At 47.7% G+C, this 18,115-nt stretch overlaps 7 protein-coding genes across 7 annotated transcripts; 4 read left to right on the forward strand and 3 right to left on the reverse strand.

Annotated features, from left to right (window-relative positions):
- Positions 1 to 810: 810 nt before the first annotated feature.
- On the forward strand, positions 811 to 4,247 carry PAAG_04627 (GPI ethanolamine phosphate transferase; the record flags this gene model as incomplete). Its single annotated transcript, XM_015845320.1, has 2 exons — positions 811 to 1,118; positions 1,202 to 4,247. 2 exons carry the CDS (start codon positions 811 to 813, stop codon positions 4,245 to 4,247), a joined length of 3,354 nt encoding a protein of 1,117 aa, XP_015699546.1.
- A 912-nt stretch (positions 4,248 to 5,159) lies between these two features.
- On the forward strand, positions 5,160 to 5,756 carry PAAG_04628 (pre-mRNA-splicing factor CWC21; the record flags this gene model as incomplete). The annotated part of the gene is made up of 1 exon (XM_015845321.1): positions 5,160 to 5,756. One exon carries the CDS (start codon positions 5,160 to 5,162, stop codon positions 5,754 to 5,756), a length of 597 nt encoding a protein of 198 aa, XP_015699547.1.
- Positions 5,757 to 6,234: 478 nt separating this feature from the next.
- Positions 6,235 to 9,884, reverse strand: PAAG_04629 (pre-mRNA-splicing factor ATP-dependent RNA helicase PRP2; the record flags this gene model as incomplete). Its single annotated transcript, XM_002793673.1, has 2 exons — positions 6,235 to 9,606; positions 9,681 to 9,884. 2 exons carry the CDS (start codon positions 9,882 to 9,884, stop codon positions 6,235 to 6,237), a joined length of 3,576 nt encoding a protein of 1,191 aa, XP_002793719.1.
- Positions 9,885 to 10,200: 316 nt separating this feature from the next.
- On the forward strand, positions 10,201 to 10,766 carry PAAG_11901 (hypothetical protein; the record flags this gene model as incomplete). The annotated part of the gene is made up of 2 exons (XM_015847468.1): positions 10,201 to 10,410; positions 10,470 to 10,766. The coding sequence occupies 2 exons, from the start codon at positions 10,201 to 10,203 to the stop codon at positions 10,764 to 10,766; spliced, it is 507 nt and encodes a 168-aa protein (XP_015702956.1).
- Positions 10,767 to 10,820: 54 nt separating this feature from the next.
- PAAG_11902 (hypothetical protein) lies at positions 10,821 to 11,061 on the reverse strand (the record flags this gene model as incomplete). Its single annotated transcript, XM_015847469.1, has 2 exons — positions 10,821 to 10,862; positions 10,924 to 11,061. The coding sequence occupies 2 exons, from the start codon at positions 11,059 to 11,061 to the stop codon at positions 10,821 to 10,823; spliced, it is 180 nt and encodes a 59-aa protein (XP_015702957.1).
- Positions 11,062 to 11,758: 697 nt separating this feature from the next.
- PAAG_11903 (hypothetical protein) lies at positions 11,759 to 14,674 on the forward strand (the record flags this gene model as incomplete). Its single annotated transcript, XM_015847470.1, has 6 exons — positions 11,759 to 12,547; positions 12,632 to 12,742; positions 12,797 to 12,814; positions 12,873 to 12,988; positions 13,038 to 13,687; positions 13,746 to 14,674. 6 exons carry the CDS (start codon positions 11,759 to 11,761, stop codon positions 14,672 to 14,674), a joined length of 2,613 nt encoding a protein of 870 aa, XP_015702958.1.
- A 930-nt stretch (positions 14,675 to 15,604) lies between these two features.
- Positions 15,605 to 16,282, reverse strand: PAAG_04631 (histone H3; the record flags this gene model as incomplete). The annotated part of the gene is made up of 2 exons (XM_002793675.1): positions 15,605 to 15,945; positions 16,090 to 16,282. The coding sequence occupies 2 exons, from the start codon at positions 16,280 to 16,282 to the stop codon at positions 15,605 to 15,607; spliced, it is 534 nt and encodes a 177-aa protein (XP_002793721.1).
- Positions 16,283 to 18,115: the final 1,833 nt, after the last annotated feature.

Raw genomic sequence — 18,115 nt, forward strand, 5'->3', positions numbered from 1 at the left:
TCTGAAGATGTAGAGCAATACATCTATTCTCGATCTTAAACCGTAAAACTACACATTGTATAGTTGATCAGTAGCTGAATTCCAAAATGGAAAACTCTTTGCTTCCTTCATCGTTTCTTCTTCTAATGAAAAACACCCCTCAAAAATCATGTAGCATATGTATGTATATATATTCTTATCCGCAGCCCCTAAATTATATTTCACGTGACTATATGTCCAATAGTTTCTCCGCGTAATCTCCGTGCGAACCGGAAGAGGCCGAAGCTCAATTCCCCGTTCACAACAGCACTGCAAATATCAATTTGCCTGTACCTCTAGCAAATGTATTACAACTTTTAATATATACCATACACCCCTCCCCTCTCCACTCTTCAAAAAAAAAAAAAAAAAAAAAAAAAACCTATCACGGGCGACAATCCATGAGTTACCTGCCCGTCTACAATCATCTAGTTCCTACGGACCAAAACCCGACCTGGGCACGCAACGAAGCTGTGGCACGGAACTTGGGGGGGGGGGGGAAATTTCATGGATGGTCATTGATTAATTTGATTTATTAGAGGATGATAAAAAATTAAAAAGGTCACCCCGTCATGGGTATGAGAATATATGGTACGGCCGACTGCTCCACTGTTGCGTCCGTGAAGGAAAGAGAGATTTATATATATATCCCCCGCCCCCCCTTTTTTTCCCCTTTCGCGGGATAAGGATAAGGAAACTTTCGTATTCAAACCCCTTACTCTCCATTTTTCCATCTTCAGCGCGGGACGATAAATCCCTCTTCTCTCTCCCCCTCAATCGCAGTTTTCGACAATGAAGCCCGCCGCACCCGTATGGAACAATGCCAGGCGCAGCAAGGGCGCTCCCCAATCCCAGGGCCAGCTTCGATCTTCAGCAAATGAGTTTCGAAATATAAAGGCACAGTGGGCGAGTGCGAAGGCACTGGCGGAGGAAGAGGAGGCACAGAGGCAACGTTTGTTGGCGGGTGCAGGTTCAGGGACGGCAAACGATGAGAAGCTTCAGAAGGCAGCGAAGAGGAGAGATGTGCAGAGGAATAAACTGAGAGAGGGCTTGTTTAAGATTCAGCATGCGGGGGTGTTGGCGGTTTTGGGATGGTTTTTGTGAGTGGGATTGGTTTTCTTCCCATCCTGTTTTGGTTGCTTTCGGGTGCTAGGGCTGATTGTTTTGTTGTGATGGAATACAGGTTCATTCATTTAGTTGGCATATTCTTTTTCACGAAGGGGTTTCTATTGACGAGACTGGTGCTGGAGAATAAATCCGAATGCACGGTGTTACCATTTGAGGGATCCGTTGCGGAGACCGAGATAGGGACGGATTCGCAACTTTCAGGTCGCGGATGCTGGCATCCCAAGACCTTCGACAAGGCTATTGTCATCGTAATTGACGCTCTCCGATATGATTTCACAATCCCCTTCCGACCAACGGTTGAAGGACAGAAACCACATCGTTTCCACAACAACTTCCCAGTCCTGTACGAAACTGCCAGGCAGTCGCCTGATAATGCTTTCCTTCTGCCCTTCATCGCTGATCCGCCCACCACCACATTACAGCGCCTCAAAGGCCTGACCACAGGCACCCTGCCGACGTTCATAGACGCGGGCTCGAATTTTGCGGGCACCGCTATCGACGAGGATAATTTGATCGCCCAGTTACATAATGCCGGGAAACGAATCGTACATTTGGGTGATGATACGTGGCATAAATTGTTTCCAGGGATTTTTGAAGCGAACCTGACGCATGCCTACGATTCGTTTAATGTCTGGGACCTACACACTGTCGACAACGGGGTTACAGAACATCTCTTCCCGCTCTTGAAGGCGGACAATGCTACGAAATGGGACGTTATTGTTGGCCATTATCTTGGCGTCGATCATGCGGGTCACCGGTACGGGCCGGATCATGCGGCTATGGCTGCTAAACTGGGCCAGATGGATCAGCTCATACGCGATGTGATAAGGGATCTCGATGATTCGACCTTGCTTGTTGTTATGGGGGACCATGGAATGGATGCTAAGGGTGACCACGGCGGTGAGTCAGACGATGAGGTGGAAGCTGCGTTGTGGATGTATTCCAAGCGGGGGGTCTTTGGGCGGACGAACGATTTGTTTCTCGAACCGCCGCGGACGGCGAAGGAACGTCCAGTACCGCAGATAGATCTTGTGCCGACGCTAGCGTTGCTGCTGGGCTTACCCATCCCGTTTAACAACCTCGGTTCCCCGATTACGGAGGCATTTTCTGGTGTGGGTGGTCAGGATTTGAAGAACTTGGTTCATGTCAATAGGCTTGCTTCTGCGCAGATTAAGCGGTACCAGCATTCGTATGCCACTGCCAGGGGCATGGATGAGAGCCATACGTCTGGGCCGTTGGCGATCTGGGCGCGTGCAGAGCAGGAGTGGGCTGCTGTATCTCAGCACCACGATTCGTATCGAGATCGATCGGCCTTACAAAATGCGTATAACTTATACCGGGAGTACCAGAGAGATACGTTGCGTGTCTGTCGTGGGCTGTGGGCAAGATTCGATGTCCCCAGTATGATTCAGGGGATCCTGATTCTTTTTGCCGGCGTTGTCCTGCTAGTGTTCTATGCCCGAGGCATCCGTGGCGACCGCACTGACCTTTCGTTTCCAACGCTTCGACGGATAGGTGTTGGGTCCGGTCTTGGTATATTGGGTGGTATTATTTCAACAGGCGTGCGGATCGTGCCGTTGTCCCGCGTGGAGGCACTCGTGCTTGGAATTGCTGTGGGAGGAATATTTGCGGTCGGATCAACATTTTTGTATCTTCCGAAACGAATCTCATCTCCCCTCCCAAGCTCCCTGTGGGCATGGCTTGCTGTATTATTTACGGTGTCCCAGTCCATAGGGTTTGCGTCGAACTCTTACACTATCTGGGAAGATGAAATACTTTTATTTTTCTTAACTACCTTTGGCGTCGTATCTGCCCTTTCTTCGATAGGTCAGAAGCGTATGGAGGATAGAGTTCTGGGGTTATATCATTCCATAGTCTTCATTCTGCTGGGGAGAGTAGCATCCCTCTCCCGCCTCTGTCGGGAGGAACAGATGCCCTTCTGCGTCTCTACATACTATGCCTCATCAGCCTCATCGACGTCCGCATGGTGGCAGCTTTTCATCCCATTCTTGCTCGCATTGATCCTCCCCTCCGTCATCCGCTCCTACTACAGGGGTACAAAATCCTACGAGGGCTCTGCTGTCTTCTGGATCAGCATTGCCTTTCGCGTCGGCCTCTGTATCGTCGCAGTCTTCTGGACCCTCGACGCGGCTGACAACGACGACTGGTTCCCCTCAATTTCCAAAGCCACCCTGAAAACCACCCGCGTCGTCCTTGCCCAGATCGTCCTAGCCATAGCCTTTGCCGCGGGTACCACGACCTTCGCCTGGGCAAAGCCCTGCATCAGCGTCGCCATGACTGACCCCACCAACAGTAACCCGGAAGACCCCTTCGTAGAACCTCCGCCAAAGAAAACAGTCGTTACAATCCTCGGCTACGCTAACATCTACGGCACCCGCTACGCGTTACTACTCATAAACTTCTCTCTAGCAATAATCCTTCTCCAAAAACCCATGGGTGGCGGTGCCATTGGTCTTCAAACATGGCAAATCCTGTCCCTGCTCGAGATCCTCGATACAAACGGACTGACAACGAGCAACACGGCCCTCGGGCCGGTCGTGCTAGGCTTACTGGGATCTTTCCACTTCTTCGCCACTGGACACCAGGCAACGCTCAGCAGTATACAGTGGGAGAGTGCCTTTGTACCGCTCACGACAATCAAGTATCCCTGGTCCCCATTGCTTGTCATCCTGAATACCTTTGGTGCACAGATACTCTCCGCGACCGCCGTCCCGCTAACCGTGCTTTGGAAACGACCCGTCGATTCATGGGGTGGTCCGCTGTCCTCATTGCAGCCACAATCACGATCACAGATTCAGACTCAGGGACCAAAGCAACTTCAAAATGGCATGAGCCGTCTCCTCTCTGATGTTGCACAGGCGGCTGCTACGCATATCTTGTATTATGCCACGATTAACTTGGCAACGACGATGTGGGCGGCTTGGTTGCGTAGACATCTGATGCTGTATCGGATCTTTAGCCCGAGGTTTATGATGGGAGCTGTGGTGTTGGGGGTTGTGGACGTGGTGGTTTTGTTTGTTTCGGTGGCTGGGGTCAGGTGGAGTACGATTAGTGTTGGGGATGTGTTTGGATGGAGTTAGGCAGGTTGATAGAAGGAAGGGGTGAGTTCGACTGGTGTGCCATTTACCTATATGCCTTGCAGACTTAAGCTTTGAGATACGTGTCGGTTTATTTTCATCGCTTATTCGTATTGTATGCGGGCTTCTTTTTCTCTAGATGTGCTCGAGGGAATTTTTGTTTCGAGTGGTCACTCCACGAATTTGTGTGGGTGTTTTACTTGTATATTGTCTTATATTACCGCTGCATTTAACTTCTTTACACGTAGCATAATTAATAAACAAAAATAGATTAACTTCATAATAATCATACATTATTTTCTATACATATACGTAAAGGACCCCTTATCCCTTTTACTCCCTTGGTGCGGCCCCTATTAAGCCTCGGCTTGCCGTAGGCTCGATCTCAGATCACGTGGCGATAGCGATATGTGAGGTTGGGGACGCAACAACAAACCCATCTCTGTCGACCTTCTTCTAACTCCACGGAAAACACACTGCCACTCGAGTATTCTTAATTTGCACGACACAAGGAAAGAGGAAAGAGGAAGCTCTTTTCTTCCTTCACAGTTATATAATACCGTTTAAGCTTTCCCGGGATATCGAGCAGTTGGATTGGCACTGGAGCGGCAACTTTTACAGCCCAGTTGAGCACAAGCGAAGTTGATAAAACACAAAGGGAAAAGCGGACATTTTACCTGGCCACTCTAGGAAGTGACATCGAGATATCAAAGGCGACAAGAGCTGGGACATATCAAATTTCACAGGGGCGGGGCTCTTTTGCGTATAAGTCAACACCGCCTCTGGTGTCCGACTTCCTGTCTCTCTCTTCCCGCCTCACAAAGGCAATCAACACAAACAATATTGGTTGTACCCAAAAGCTGCCGACTACCTCTCTTCTCGGCATAGCATCATAGCCCAGAAGTTCATACGGCCATGTCCTCAAACGTTGGCCTCTCCACCCCACGTGGGAGTGGTACCTCCGGCTACGTTCAGCGGAACCTCTCCCACCTAAAACCACGGGATGCTGGCTACGGCGCGCCTTACCCACCCCTCTCAGCTACCGGCGCCAACTCAGACCAACAGTCAAATAATAACTTCAAACAGCGCAAGCCTGATAAACAGATTCTTGAGCACGATCGGCGGCGGGCCATCGAAGTAAAGATCCTGGAAGAGAGAGATCGATTGGAAGAAGAGAATGAGGAGGCGGAGGAGAAGGGGGAGGAAAAGAAGTTTTCAGAAGAGGAAATTGAAAAGAGACTAGATGAAATGCGGGCAAGGCTAGTGCGGGAGTTGGAAGAGGAGTTGAATGGTGAGAGTGATGGGAGGCGTCGCGCGTTTGGTTCCAGACTGGGCGAGGGGGGAAAGGCTGAGCGGAAACAGTTTAAGACGTACCAGGTGCACGAGTTGGCGGAAGCGAAGATTGAGGAGAGTGAGAGGTTGAGGAAAGCTTTGGGTATTAGAGGGGAAGGGGAGCAGGGAGATGAGTGGAAGTGGAGTGGCGGTGGTGGGAGGCGGCGGGAACAGGGATAGAGATGACGACGGTGGTCAGGATAAAGGATAGGGATCGTGATGAGAATTACTATCGGAGTCAGTCTAGGTGGGATTAGTGAAGGCTACAATGGGTTCTATCATTCCCCCCCCCCCTGTTTGGATATGAATTTCCTGAAATATTTGGGGGAGAACGAAGCGATTTTGAGGGAAGGTCTTATTTTTTTCGTCCGCCTTGTTATACGATGACACTATGATCGTACGTTTATGCTGTGCTGCAGACTGATGGCGTATGTGTAGCAACTTGGAATTAACTCGAGCGTCATTGACCATCATTGAAAAATACCTACGTAGATTATATTATTTCACTATCATACTATAAATATGATATTTGTGCTTTGGGCAAGCATATGCAGCACAGATAGCACTGGCCACTCATTGAAGGTAGTCATTTCTATTCTCTTCTGATTTAAGACGCCAGGTAATCAATGAGTTAATATATATATGAAAGAATACAACCCTACTTAATAAACTTCTCAATCACCCACCCATGCTTCCTATCCTTTTTCTGTATTACCTTCTTCGCCGGTAACGGCCACCCAACGCTTCCCGGATCCCCCTTTAAAGAGGGAATAACCCAGCACTCGCGTTTATCCGGCGCACCCGCAACAGACTCAATCTTCCCAATCGGTTTCCCATATTCAACCAGGGGTGTCCCATGAGCCAAAGAAGAGAGCTGCAGCCCGCTTACAGCAGTTAGGGGGAACATTCGGACTTTCATTGGGGTATCAGATATGGCATTGGGAGCGGATTGTTGGAGATGTGAGTAGATGAGATATTGTGGGAGTTCAGCAACTGAGAGGTGCGAGAGGACGGAGGTGGGTTGAATATATACGGCCTTTTCATCGAGTCCCTTAGCGGTCTTGTCGCGGGATGAGAAGAGGGTTAGATATGGGACGTCAATCGCCCTTCGGGGCTTGCGGGGAATTTCTGGAGGGACCGGGGCCATGTCAGCGCGGATTGCGATGTGGTCGATGAATCCTGCGGCGGTGATTTGTTTGAGGGCGCGGAGTTGTTTCTCGGATGGTTCCGGGAGGTGGGACTTAAACGGGTCCATGATACCAGGGTTGTTGCTGCGGACAATTTCGTAAAGCTGTTGGCGCAGTTGGGAGGCTTCTTTCATTGCGTTGGGACGGAGGAACATTTGAGAACAGAAGGATTCGCCATCAGACGCATATGCGTAGGCGCAGACGGCTGCGAAAGATTTGAGGGCATCGGATTTGTCGTCGTATTTGCTAAAGATACGGCGGGATCGGTCGTAGTTCTTCCGTCTCATTTCTCTTACAGTGTCCTCGAGCCTATCTGCGTTGGTGTAGATTTTATCATCTTCATCCCATTCCTTCTTGACAGGGTTGAGATCCAGCTGATTTTCTTGTATGAAGAGGTCTGATACTGCGAGTGCGGAAACCATAGCTACGACGTAGGGTATGCAGCCATGCTGATGGCCGATCTGAAGCATCTTACCGAATCGTGGGGAGAGGGGGTAGAGGCTGAGATGGCGGCCTGTTTCAGTGACCTGGCCATCTACGGAAAGGGCCCCAAGGTTTTGTAGTAGCTTTTCTGCATTAGCGAGACTAGTTCTATTTGGCGGTGTTGGAAAAGGGAAATTGATAACATGATGAAGTCCCATGGTTTTCATCTGCAGGACAACTCCTTCAATCGGGGTTCGCAATATTTCCGGTTCGGTATACTCTTCAAATTCACCTTCAAAGACAGCAGAGGAGTAGAGCCGGTAGCAGTGCCCGGGGCCTGTTCTTCCAGCCCGTCCAGCACGCTGACTCGCGCTAGCTTTACTGATCCATCCGACCTGAAAGCTCTGAACTCCAGTTGAGACGTCGTACTGCTTCTCTTTGGAGCGTCCGCAATCGAATACGTATCTGATACCGGGAATGGTTAAACTGGTTTCTGCAACGTTGGTGGCGAGCACAATGAGACGGGAACCCTCAGGCGGAGGCTCGAAAACTTTCATCTGTTCTTTCGTCGGAAGCTGGGAATAAAGAGGCAGGACATGGACTTTTGTTCGTGAGTCAACAACACCCTCTTCGTGGTCGAAGTCATCGTCATCATTTTCATCATTGTCTAAGCCAGTAATCTCGATATCGCTGTCACCGTCTTCATCACCTCCCGGGCCCGTTGTCGTTCCAAGTTCAATATCCTCAGTTTCAAGGGGAGCTTCCGCTGCTGACAGTTTCACCTTCCCCTGGAAAGTTTCAGAGGCGTGCGTAGATCTGAACTTTTGCTTAAGACGTTTGGATAAGTCCTTGATTTCGCCTTGTCCAGTCAGAAAAACGAGAAATGCTCCAGGTGGTAATTTCTTGTGTCCCTTGGATACTTTTCGGAAAGCCTCCTCAACATAGTCTCGATGTGTCCGGCGTGCAAAGTGGACGGTGACTGGGTATTGACGTCCTTCGGCCTGCACTAAAGGTGGTCGTCCCTGTCGGAAGAGGTTTTCATTTTGTAGGAAGTCTGAAATACGTAGTGAAGCAGACATAATTACCAATTTCAGTGGCTTTAGAGAGGGGTTTTCTTCGTGGATAGTCTTCCTTAGATCAACTATTCTGCTGACCATCCCAATGAGAATATCTGTGTTCAAACTCCTTTCGTGGGCCTCATCAATGATAATAATCGAATATTTGGAAAGGGAAAAGTCCTGGGAAATTTCTCGAATCATAACACCATCAGTCATGAATTTTATTGCTGTTTTGCTGGATTCTGTACTTTCAAATCGGATCTGGTATGATACTTGATCTGAATATTGACCCAGCTCATCCGCTACTCGTTTCGCCATACTGACAGCCGCGACTCGTCTGGGTTGAGTAATCCCGATCATCCCCGGATTTGGGCTGTCCGGATTTCCATATCCTGCTTCGAAGAGAAACTGCGGTAGCTGCGTAGTTTTGCCACTTCCAGTAGCTCCCCATATAATAACACATGGATTATTATGGATCGCTTCCATGATCTTTTGCTCCTCCCCTACGACAGGTAAACCCAGACGTGATGATTGTATATTTTCTGGACGATTTACCTGGACAGCAAAGGCCTTTCTATTTGGATTACCCTTTGGTATTTGCAATTCAGCTGGTAAAGGCTCTTCCTCGACTGGGCGTGGCCTTGCTTGCTTCTTTGGCAGCGCCAAGTGATTTGGGTGAAGATTATGTTCAGTAGGCTTAAAGCCTACTGCATCGTTTATTTGTTGTACCGCCCACGCTTTGAATGCAGAATTCCGCGGTCGAATTACTGTCTCCTTACCGGAATCGTCACCGGACGAGGGTGACTGATCATCTCCTTCGTCTTCCTCACCATCTTCACTTTCGCTCTGTCCTGGTTTCATGTTGTTCCCGGAACCGTCTGACCCAGAATCACTCATACCACTACCAGATCCAGTGCCTGAGTCTTCTGTCACGGCATCGCTAGCTCCGTCACTCTCGAACTCTTCCCAGGAGGGTTCCTCTAATATAAGCTTTCGCTTCGGAGCACGTTTGCGCTTCTTGATAACTGGGAATCCATCTTCCCCAACCTCCAGAGGCCGTTTCAAACCACTTCCAATAGCTGGTATTGAAGGGTTAATATGGCAGCTGACAACACTGGTAGATTTATTAACGGAGGCCAGGGAGGCGGACTTGACAAGTTTTATAGCATCTCCCTCGTTGTCATAAGATTGCGCCCGTTGAACAGAACCACTACTATTTTTGTTATTCAGCGCTGAAGATCGAGACCTTTTGTCCTTGGATTTGCCTAAATTTCGAGAACTTTGTAATTGACTGGTATCTATTTTGGATTCTGCGAGCTTCTTGAGGAGGGCGAGGTTTTCATCCTTCTTGAGTTTAGTTTCCTGCGAAGAGAAGTTAGTAAATCTACTCTTATTATTCTCTTCTAAAAACAGAGAGAAAGAGATTAAATGCATACAATATATTTAGCAAGTCTTTTTTGTTTTTTACCAGAAATCTTTGGCTGCTGCGCCTGTAGCTCTGCTTTCCATTTCTGCCGTTTTTCCTTCTCCGATTTGGTAATCGCCGCAAGCTCCGTGACATTGGTATCCTGCTGTGCCGCGTCTTGGTTTCCCTTTAATTTATTCTTGTGCTTCCGCTGTCGAGGGACAAATTTCTGCATTTTGTCTGAAGCAGAAAGGCCTGCGTGATGAGCTCCAGCGTTTCAGCACCTTATAACAGATTTCTGCGTTTGATGCCGCAAAGCAAAATATTGAGTAAAGTGATTCTGTCACAAAAGGCGGTGAAGACGCCCCTCCCCACGATTTATTTGCTCTCACCGCAAAACGTCGGTGATAAAGGTGTGAAGTCTCCAAGAATTGTATTGGAAAGAATTAATTGTGTCACACTATTTCTAAACTGATTTTGGGAAAACTGTCCTCTAAGTCTTATTCATTCACTACTTCATACCCATATCTTGTCTTACCCTCCTCGTCGCCATGTCTGCCATCTTGATACCTCCCAATGACCAGCTCGAGGCGATGACGAAGAGCGCCGGCCCGCTGCCAGATCAAACTGGTCTTCCATTCCCAGCCTCCATAAAGCAAGCTTCTGCGGTATTGGGCGGAGTATTAACAGACGTGATGTCAGTTTCATTTTCAGACAAAATCCTGGTGACGACATCGCAAAACGGGAAATTAGGGCAATGGGTATAAATCCCTGATTCTGTATCTTCCTTTTGAATATGCTTATGCTGATTCTCTCAAAGCTACATGTACCTCTAGAGAATACAAACCCCGGAACTGATGGCTATCATTCTCATTCGGACCCAAGTGAAGACGGGTTGCTTCCGCTGCCGAACCTGACTGCGACATCTGTGCTTGGTGCCCGTGGGACCCATAGAGAAACCATTGGTCAGCTCTATGCGTGCCAAATTGCCAGTTTGATCGTAACTAAAAACCCAAATGAAAGAAGACTTCTTGTTGTTGGGTTGGGGATTGAAGAAGCTGAATTGGACCGAGATATTTTCTTTGGTGTAATCGATCTTGTTCTGAAGTGCATTTGAGTGTGTTATGGGAGACGATGTCCTGTCCTATGCAATAGACAGGAAAATAACACCTTAGCCTTTGCCTTGAACGGCATTACCACTAGGTGAGGTGGACTATAGGGGCTACAGTAAGGACCTGGGCAATCGGCTTGGAATGACTGGAGTTGAGGAGTACCTTGAGAAGAAAATCGACCTGGGAAACTACACCTGACAACGTTGTTGCTATATCATCACAGCGCATTTTCCCCTTACCACTCCTGTCACCAGGTCGATATGCGTACATGGTCGCCACACTGGTGGCTTGAATACTCATGATTGCCATCATTAGTGGTATCACAGACATGTGTGCCTTATGAGTCTACATACACACCCTTCTCGCAGGATACCGGTTTCTGATAGGGGTTCGAATAAGATTCCTGATCCTGAACCTTGCGGCAATTTCAAGACTGTGGAACGGCGGTCGGATGTTATCTCCAAACGGAGTGATTTTTTTGATGGCATTCCCTTTTGTCAACGGGCATTGGTGTTATGTCATTTGGTTTTGAGACCAGGTTGACAGCCAGACGAGATGTTTATTTCTAAAGCTGGCTATTTTGAAGTATCAGTTCAAGACACTATTATTTCAGTCGGAACATAAATGTTCTTGCGAACAAATGTCCAAACACATAGGTGTCGTCCATTATTCTTTATCTCCTGTAAAATGTTTTAGAATTTGTTCTCTCTGCGGTAGGAAAGGATAGTTATCAAATGCATGTAAGATCTAGATAGTGTCCTTACTTTCTCTGGGATGACGTCGTTAAACGCAGGTCACCTGATTCTTGGCGCTCCGCCTCTTCGCCTCTCCTCGAACTCCCAAATGAAATTTGAAGCGCAAGTTGTTGAAGATGTTGGGTGGGGATCGTAGAATCCAGAGATCAATTTGGCAAAAAGGTAGCCGGGCTTAACAGATTTCGTCTGTATGTGAAGACTTTGTCTCCCAGTCCCTTCAATCATGCCTTACCAGCCTCCGCATGGTGGTCAATACCCCCAGACACAACTCCATCCCAATATCCGGCCTCAGTCGCACGCGCAACAACCGCGATTACCACCCGCGCAGCACCATTACGACTTCAGTCAAAATGCCTCGTATCCGGCATATTCAAAGCCTGTCTCCCATTCCCAGATTGTCTTGCCCGCGGCTCCCTACGCGTCGCAGCAATGCTCACCCTATCAACAACAAACAGACAGTGAATCAACCCTCCCCAAATTACACACCGCGGCCAATCCAAGCTCGCCCTCCGCCCGCAAATAATGCACCGCTTCAATACGGCGGAGCTCTGTCTCCGCAATATTATTCTATCCCAAACCGACCCGATACATATCCGTCGCCACAGCAGCAGTATCCAATGCAACTACCCCCCCGACCTCAATCACATCCTCAACCTGCCTCCTACCCACAGTCTCCTCAGGTATACCCTCAGGCCGTAATAAAACTGCAGCCCACTTTGCATCAGCAGAGATCAGTGAGCGGTTTGCAACAGCGAAGCACGCCAGGTCTTCAAGCTCCACCTAGAAAGTCTCCGTCCCTGAAACACATGCGCTCCAAATCCCCCGTGAAGATGCCACATCCACAACAGCACCAAGGAGTTGGAAAACCCGCAATTGATTACCATGTGCTGCTTCTTTCGCTGGCAGATGAGTATATCGATGCGGCTCACAGCCAAGGCACAGCACTTGCAGTTGAGCGTAATGAGGTAGAGACCGACGAGTACTACAAGCTCATAGCTACTGGTCTGGCTTGCCTGAACGCAGTGCTGAAGGTTTGACTTCCTACCCATATCAGTCACCCGCCCCCCCTCAGCCCATACAAATGTATATTAGGTTTTGCTGATTCTTCGAAAAAGAACTGGAAATTACAACCCCGAACCGAAGCGCTGGTGCGGTTACGGTATGCCCGGATATTATATGAAGAAACAGAAAATGACTCCGAGGCGGAGAGCGTCCTGAGTAAAGGGGTATGGCTACGGATATCCTCTTATTTTACGAAAATATGCTAACGTGGGATGTAGGTTGATTTATGTGAAAGGGTCAGCCAGATCCTTCTGCTTAAACTTGTCTAGTTCCCTAACTGACTATCCCCTCTAGAACCGTATGTATGATTTAAAATATTGTATGCAGCAGCTGCTTGCCCGCATTTTCTATAAGTCAAACCCAAAGGCTGCAATGAAGCATGTGGATGGTGTTATTCGTGACATTGAAGGGTGAGTTTAGTTAATCCTTAAACACAGAGATGTTTTCTGACAGTATCAGATATCGTCATACTGCCTGGGAATATGCTTTCCGTCTACTTCGAGTTACACTCTCACTTTCCTCCTCACAGCAAGATACTTCCGCCGCCATCCTGAACCTACAGAAGGTTTCCTCCCTGGCTGGCCGCAGCGGGGACAGAGCAGTGCTTGTTGTTTCTTCGGTAATCGAAGCCCTAGTACGCCTGCAGCATTCTTCAGGTCATGACTCTATAGAGCAAGCACAACGAGCTTTAGCTACAGCAAGGAGCTACCAGCTTGACAACAGGGTGCTCGACATTCCACAAATAAGTACAATGATCCAAATTATGGATATATGTTGCAGCCTGCTTGAGTATGATGTCAAGCAATCAGCGGAAAAGCTTCAGATAATGCAAAAGGTAATGGATCAGAAGATAGATGATCCACACTGGCAGAATGACGGTAGCTTTTCAATACCACTCAGCCATAAAACCCTGTCGCCGTCAGCCGTGGAGCCCACAGATATTCTACAAGTCAGCGATGGAAATGTATCACTGGCACTAAGCTGGCTTCCGGAACATGATCTCTATGCCTTGTGCTATTTTCTGAGCTCTGTCACATTAACAGCAAAAAACTCACAAGATGGTCACAAGTCTGAGAAGTATCTTAGTGAGGGATTAAAAATGATAAGAAGTGAGCAAATAACAATCCCTGATACAATTCTACAAGAATCTCACTGATCGAACGCCAGGTAATTTCAAAACACCACAGGAAATTCCCGAGTCACTATCATCTGCTGCAGCGAGGATCGAATGGCGACGAGCTTTGTACTGCAATATGCTCCTACAGTTAATTTTCCTTGCCTGTGCCCGAACCGATTGGGCCCTCGCTCGCCAGACGTTAAAAGAACTGCATGCAGCCTCATCTGAGCTGGGGGATAATTTAGATGAAACAACCAAATGTCTCATGGAATACGCAAGCGGCATTATCTCCCAAGGCACAGGTGATCTCAAAGCCGCACTCACAACTTTTCAAGGACCCATTTTCGCTCTCAATCAATTTACCAGCAAGTCCTCCCGCAATGATCCGCGACGTGACACCGCCATACTTGCCGCCCTCAATTCTGCCCTGATATTACGTGATCCCTCCCGCCTCTCCCACTCCGCTGCCTCCAAGACCCTCTCCTCGATAGAACCCTTTTGCCGGACAAGCTCAAACAAATACATACAGGCCGCCTATTTCCTAATATCAGCCACGACACACCCAGAATCCACAATCCAAACCAAACGCGACCTTCACCATTCTCTCCAAGCCGCCACGGCAATCAGCAACAGCCAAGTAACCTGTATCGCACTGACTTTTATGAGCTGGAAATACTTCCGGGGCGTCGTGGGTGAGCAGTCTGAGAAAAGCGCCAAGGCTGCCCGGGCCATGGCTAGGAAGGCAGATGATAAACTGTGGATATCTGTTACTGAGGAGCTGCTAGCGGCTACTTTGGACTCGCAGGGGAAATCGGGGGAGGCGAGAGCAACGAGGGAGCAGGCGGATATTGCGCTGTTGGGGTTACCGCCTGTGTTGAAGAAGATGAAATCTAGCTCTTCTGCGTCTAATAATGGGCCAGAAGGTGAGCCGGGAGGTGGGCGATCGTCGGAAATGATTATAAAGGCTGTGGAGATTTGATGAAATACCCCTTCCGTTTAGAGTAGGGTAATGAAAGTTAGACTTGGTTTATTATTGCTCTTCATTTTATGCTGTCCTTGTGGTGATATATGTATGGAATTTACCTACATGGTTGGCGTTCTATAGCTGGGTTATATACCGGTGGTTCAAGGTTGCCATGACGTGTCTGTACATTTTTTTATTTCTTCTCTATCTTCAGGACGCAGTGAGTTTTGGATCTTGATCGTTGTTTAATTCTTCCAGCCTATATAAATAGAGTTAATGTCATTGTGATTCCCTTCCATCCTGGGTCGTTCAGGTTTTATCGCAACAGGGACAAGGGGTGGAATATAGGGAAGTGGTTGATAAAACAGAACCAAGTTCGAGAAGGAAACGAGAGAAGTGAAAAGAAGAGAAAAGGAAGGTATCTGTACAATTCTTAACCGACATGAACAGTGGAAGATAATACGGAGTCGCACTTCTTAGTTAATGCCATGACTCTACCCTTGTTTTTTGTTTGTTGCCCATATTAACTTTTCTCTACCCCAATTGGCAAGAATATCTAGGAACGGCAAAAAGAAAAGAGATACAAACTCCCATACGCCCAACAAAATCCCAGCACGGAACATATTTAGCCGATAATGCCCCCTCCCCCTTCCCAAGAACACCAAAATAAAATAACAAGTTGTATATACCCGGCTGACCGACCACCCAAATGCGTACCCAATGCAAGAATGAAATATAAAGGCAAAGGGAGAAAAGGAACGCTTCAGGGGAAGAAGTACAATGACAGATGCGAAAAGAAAAAGAACAGGACAGAAGGCGGAGGAATCACACATATCTATATACATCCTTTTTACTCCTCGTTTCCCCTCCTTCTGGGACACAAAAGAGAACAAAAAATATTCGAGGATTTGGATCCGATCCGCAACGTTGCGAAACGAAAAATTATCATCCCAAACCAGCCCAAGCACCGCGTATCCGCCGTGCTAATTGTATATCCTTTTGCATGATTGTTACTCTCTTTGCATGTATGGCGCATAAGTTCGTGTCTTCGAATAGGTGTACGAGAAACGCTTCCGCAGCCTCTTGTAGGGCTTGGATAGCTTGGGACTGCCATCGAAGCTCCTCCCCGACGCCGGCGGGCAGTAGGTCGACGGCAACCTCACGGACTAGACGGGCAAAGGGAAGTTTGAGGAGGAGAAGGTCCCATGATTTTTGATAGCGGCGGATTTCCTTAAGGGCTACTGTGCCTGGTCGATAGCGGCGACGACGGGGCAGTGGGTCGCCCGCTGGATATGGGGAATTAAGGATGTTAGTTTAATAGTTTGAGATGGTATCATGGTTGCCAGTGGTCAATTGAGCTATGTGTGAGGATGTTCAAAAGGAATATATCTCGGCACGGAATGGAAAGAATATAACATGTTATAACATACGTTGTATGTCAGTAGTCCGACCTCCTACGCCCTTCCCATACCTTCCAGTTTTCTTCGCCTTTGAGATTCCTCCTCTCGACGATGGTCCGGCAACTGCGGATTCAGATCTTGAGCCAACTCCTCCGCCACTTGTCCGTCGTGCCTGTGGACTATCTGCCGGTACTGGTCTCCCGCCGCGACCCCTCGATGACATTGTCTATATGAGCGACCGGCTGGTGTGGACTTGCGCAAGCACGATGGGAGGGCTTCCGAGCGCGCAGGGCAAGTTGAGCTTAAGAGGAACGTAAACAAGAAGCTACAGGAGCTGTGGCAAGTATAGTATAGCGCCCTCGAAGTATTGGTTAGCAGCAATTGAGTGTGTGTGATAATCTCGAAGCTGTCACGTGGGTGGGTAGTTAAAGGAGGGGGAATTTGTTCTTTTAAGTATTTTATTTAGGTGACCGAATTTAAGAGGACGGAGGTTTGCTGGGGTTGTAGGAAAAGATGATCTAGCAATTGCAAAAGATATCGCAGTACGGAATGGCGCGAACAACTGCCCAGCAGCAGAGGGAACTTGGAAGAAAGGGAGAGAGAAAATCGGGTGGCTTGGGAGGTCCCGGATTATATTGAGGAGGTTGGTTAGTTGATGCCGCAAGGAACGCGAGGGCTTACATAAGGGGCTAACTAATTAGTTCGTTAGTTACGCGTTGAATCTTTGGAGACACGGGAAAACACACTAGGCAGGGAACGGACTAGCGCGGGCTTGGGTATCAGATGTGGATTATCTGTTGCTCCGAAGGTCCAGTTTTTATGTCATCATTATGTTAACGTAATTACCAGCGACCACCAAATGAGCGAACATCTAAATTGAACGCAGAACTAGAAAATTCAATTAACTTCTTCAACACACAATAATGTCACCAACTCGCAGTAAAAATGCAAGAAACTCTATAGAGATAGAGAGAGGTCTTGAACTAGCAATAACTGTCATTAAAAATCAAGAAGCATTCTCAATTGCTGGAGCTATGCATCTTTTTAATATATCGTACTTCACTTTCAATTATTAACTCAATGTTAGGCTCAGCGCCCGACCGAGCCCGACCGAGGCCCGGTGCCCGGTTAGACTCGACGTCGGATTAAGCTCGGCACCCGATTAGGCCTAATCCTCATCACGTGACCACACGACCATGCGGGTTGTTATAACCCGGGCAGGGCCCAGCACCCCTTTCATCCCATCAAGCTTAGTATTTCATTATATAGCAGTTAGCAATGCAGAGAGTTTCCTTCTTATGCAGCTCGCATTCATTCCCTAACATAATACTAAGCTTTTCATCCTATCCTTTCTACTCAGGATTGAGTAGAACCTGCTCAGCAAGGATCTGACAGTACAACAGACTGTGATGGCGTAGAACAGGATTACGTCCAACCTTCTCGACAGCATAATCGCCACAGGCCGAGGCGATCGGTAATCATACAGGCCGAGGCGATCGGTCATCATACGGGCCAAGGTGATCGGTAAACAACAATTGCCTAGGCAACGGCAAACAACCCCACAATTACCCTCTGTATGAATAACACATAAAAGTGGCAATCACATGGCAACAGCGCTAGAGAAAAAGGGCTATATAAACAGAGCCTTCCCCAAACCCATCTTTTAAAAATCATCTTAGTATTCACTCAGATAGCTTATCTAGTTGGCAATTGAACACTAGTTCACCTGCATCTAGCTGAAGCTGTGACATAATATTAAGATTATTTACTTTTCTTGCCCTTTTTAAAGCAGGTTTTTAAGTGAAAAATCTTTGAGAATTTTTATCTACTTTTGTTGTGAGATTTTTGAGAAAACTGCTAAGATATCAGAAGCAGTTAGAGAATCTGATAGTTTATGAAAATCAGACTGAGATATAATGACTCTGATTGAGAAGAATATGAGGTTAAGAAATTTCATATTCAAAGAATAATTTTTTAAGACAATTAAAGAAGATTCAGAGCAGGTATATCAAGAAATTGTTAATCTTATGAATAAGACAAGAGGCATTTTAAAAAG

Source organism: Paracoccidioides lutzii (assembly GCF_000150705.2).
Source record: "Paracoccidioides lutzii Pb01 unplaced genomic scaffold supercont2.11, whole genome shotgun sequence".
NCBI lineage: Eukaryota > Fungi > Ascomycota > Eurotiomycetes > Onygenales > Ajellomycetaceae > Paracoccidioides > Paracoccidioides lutzii.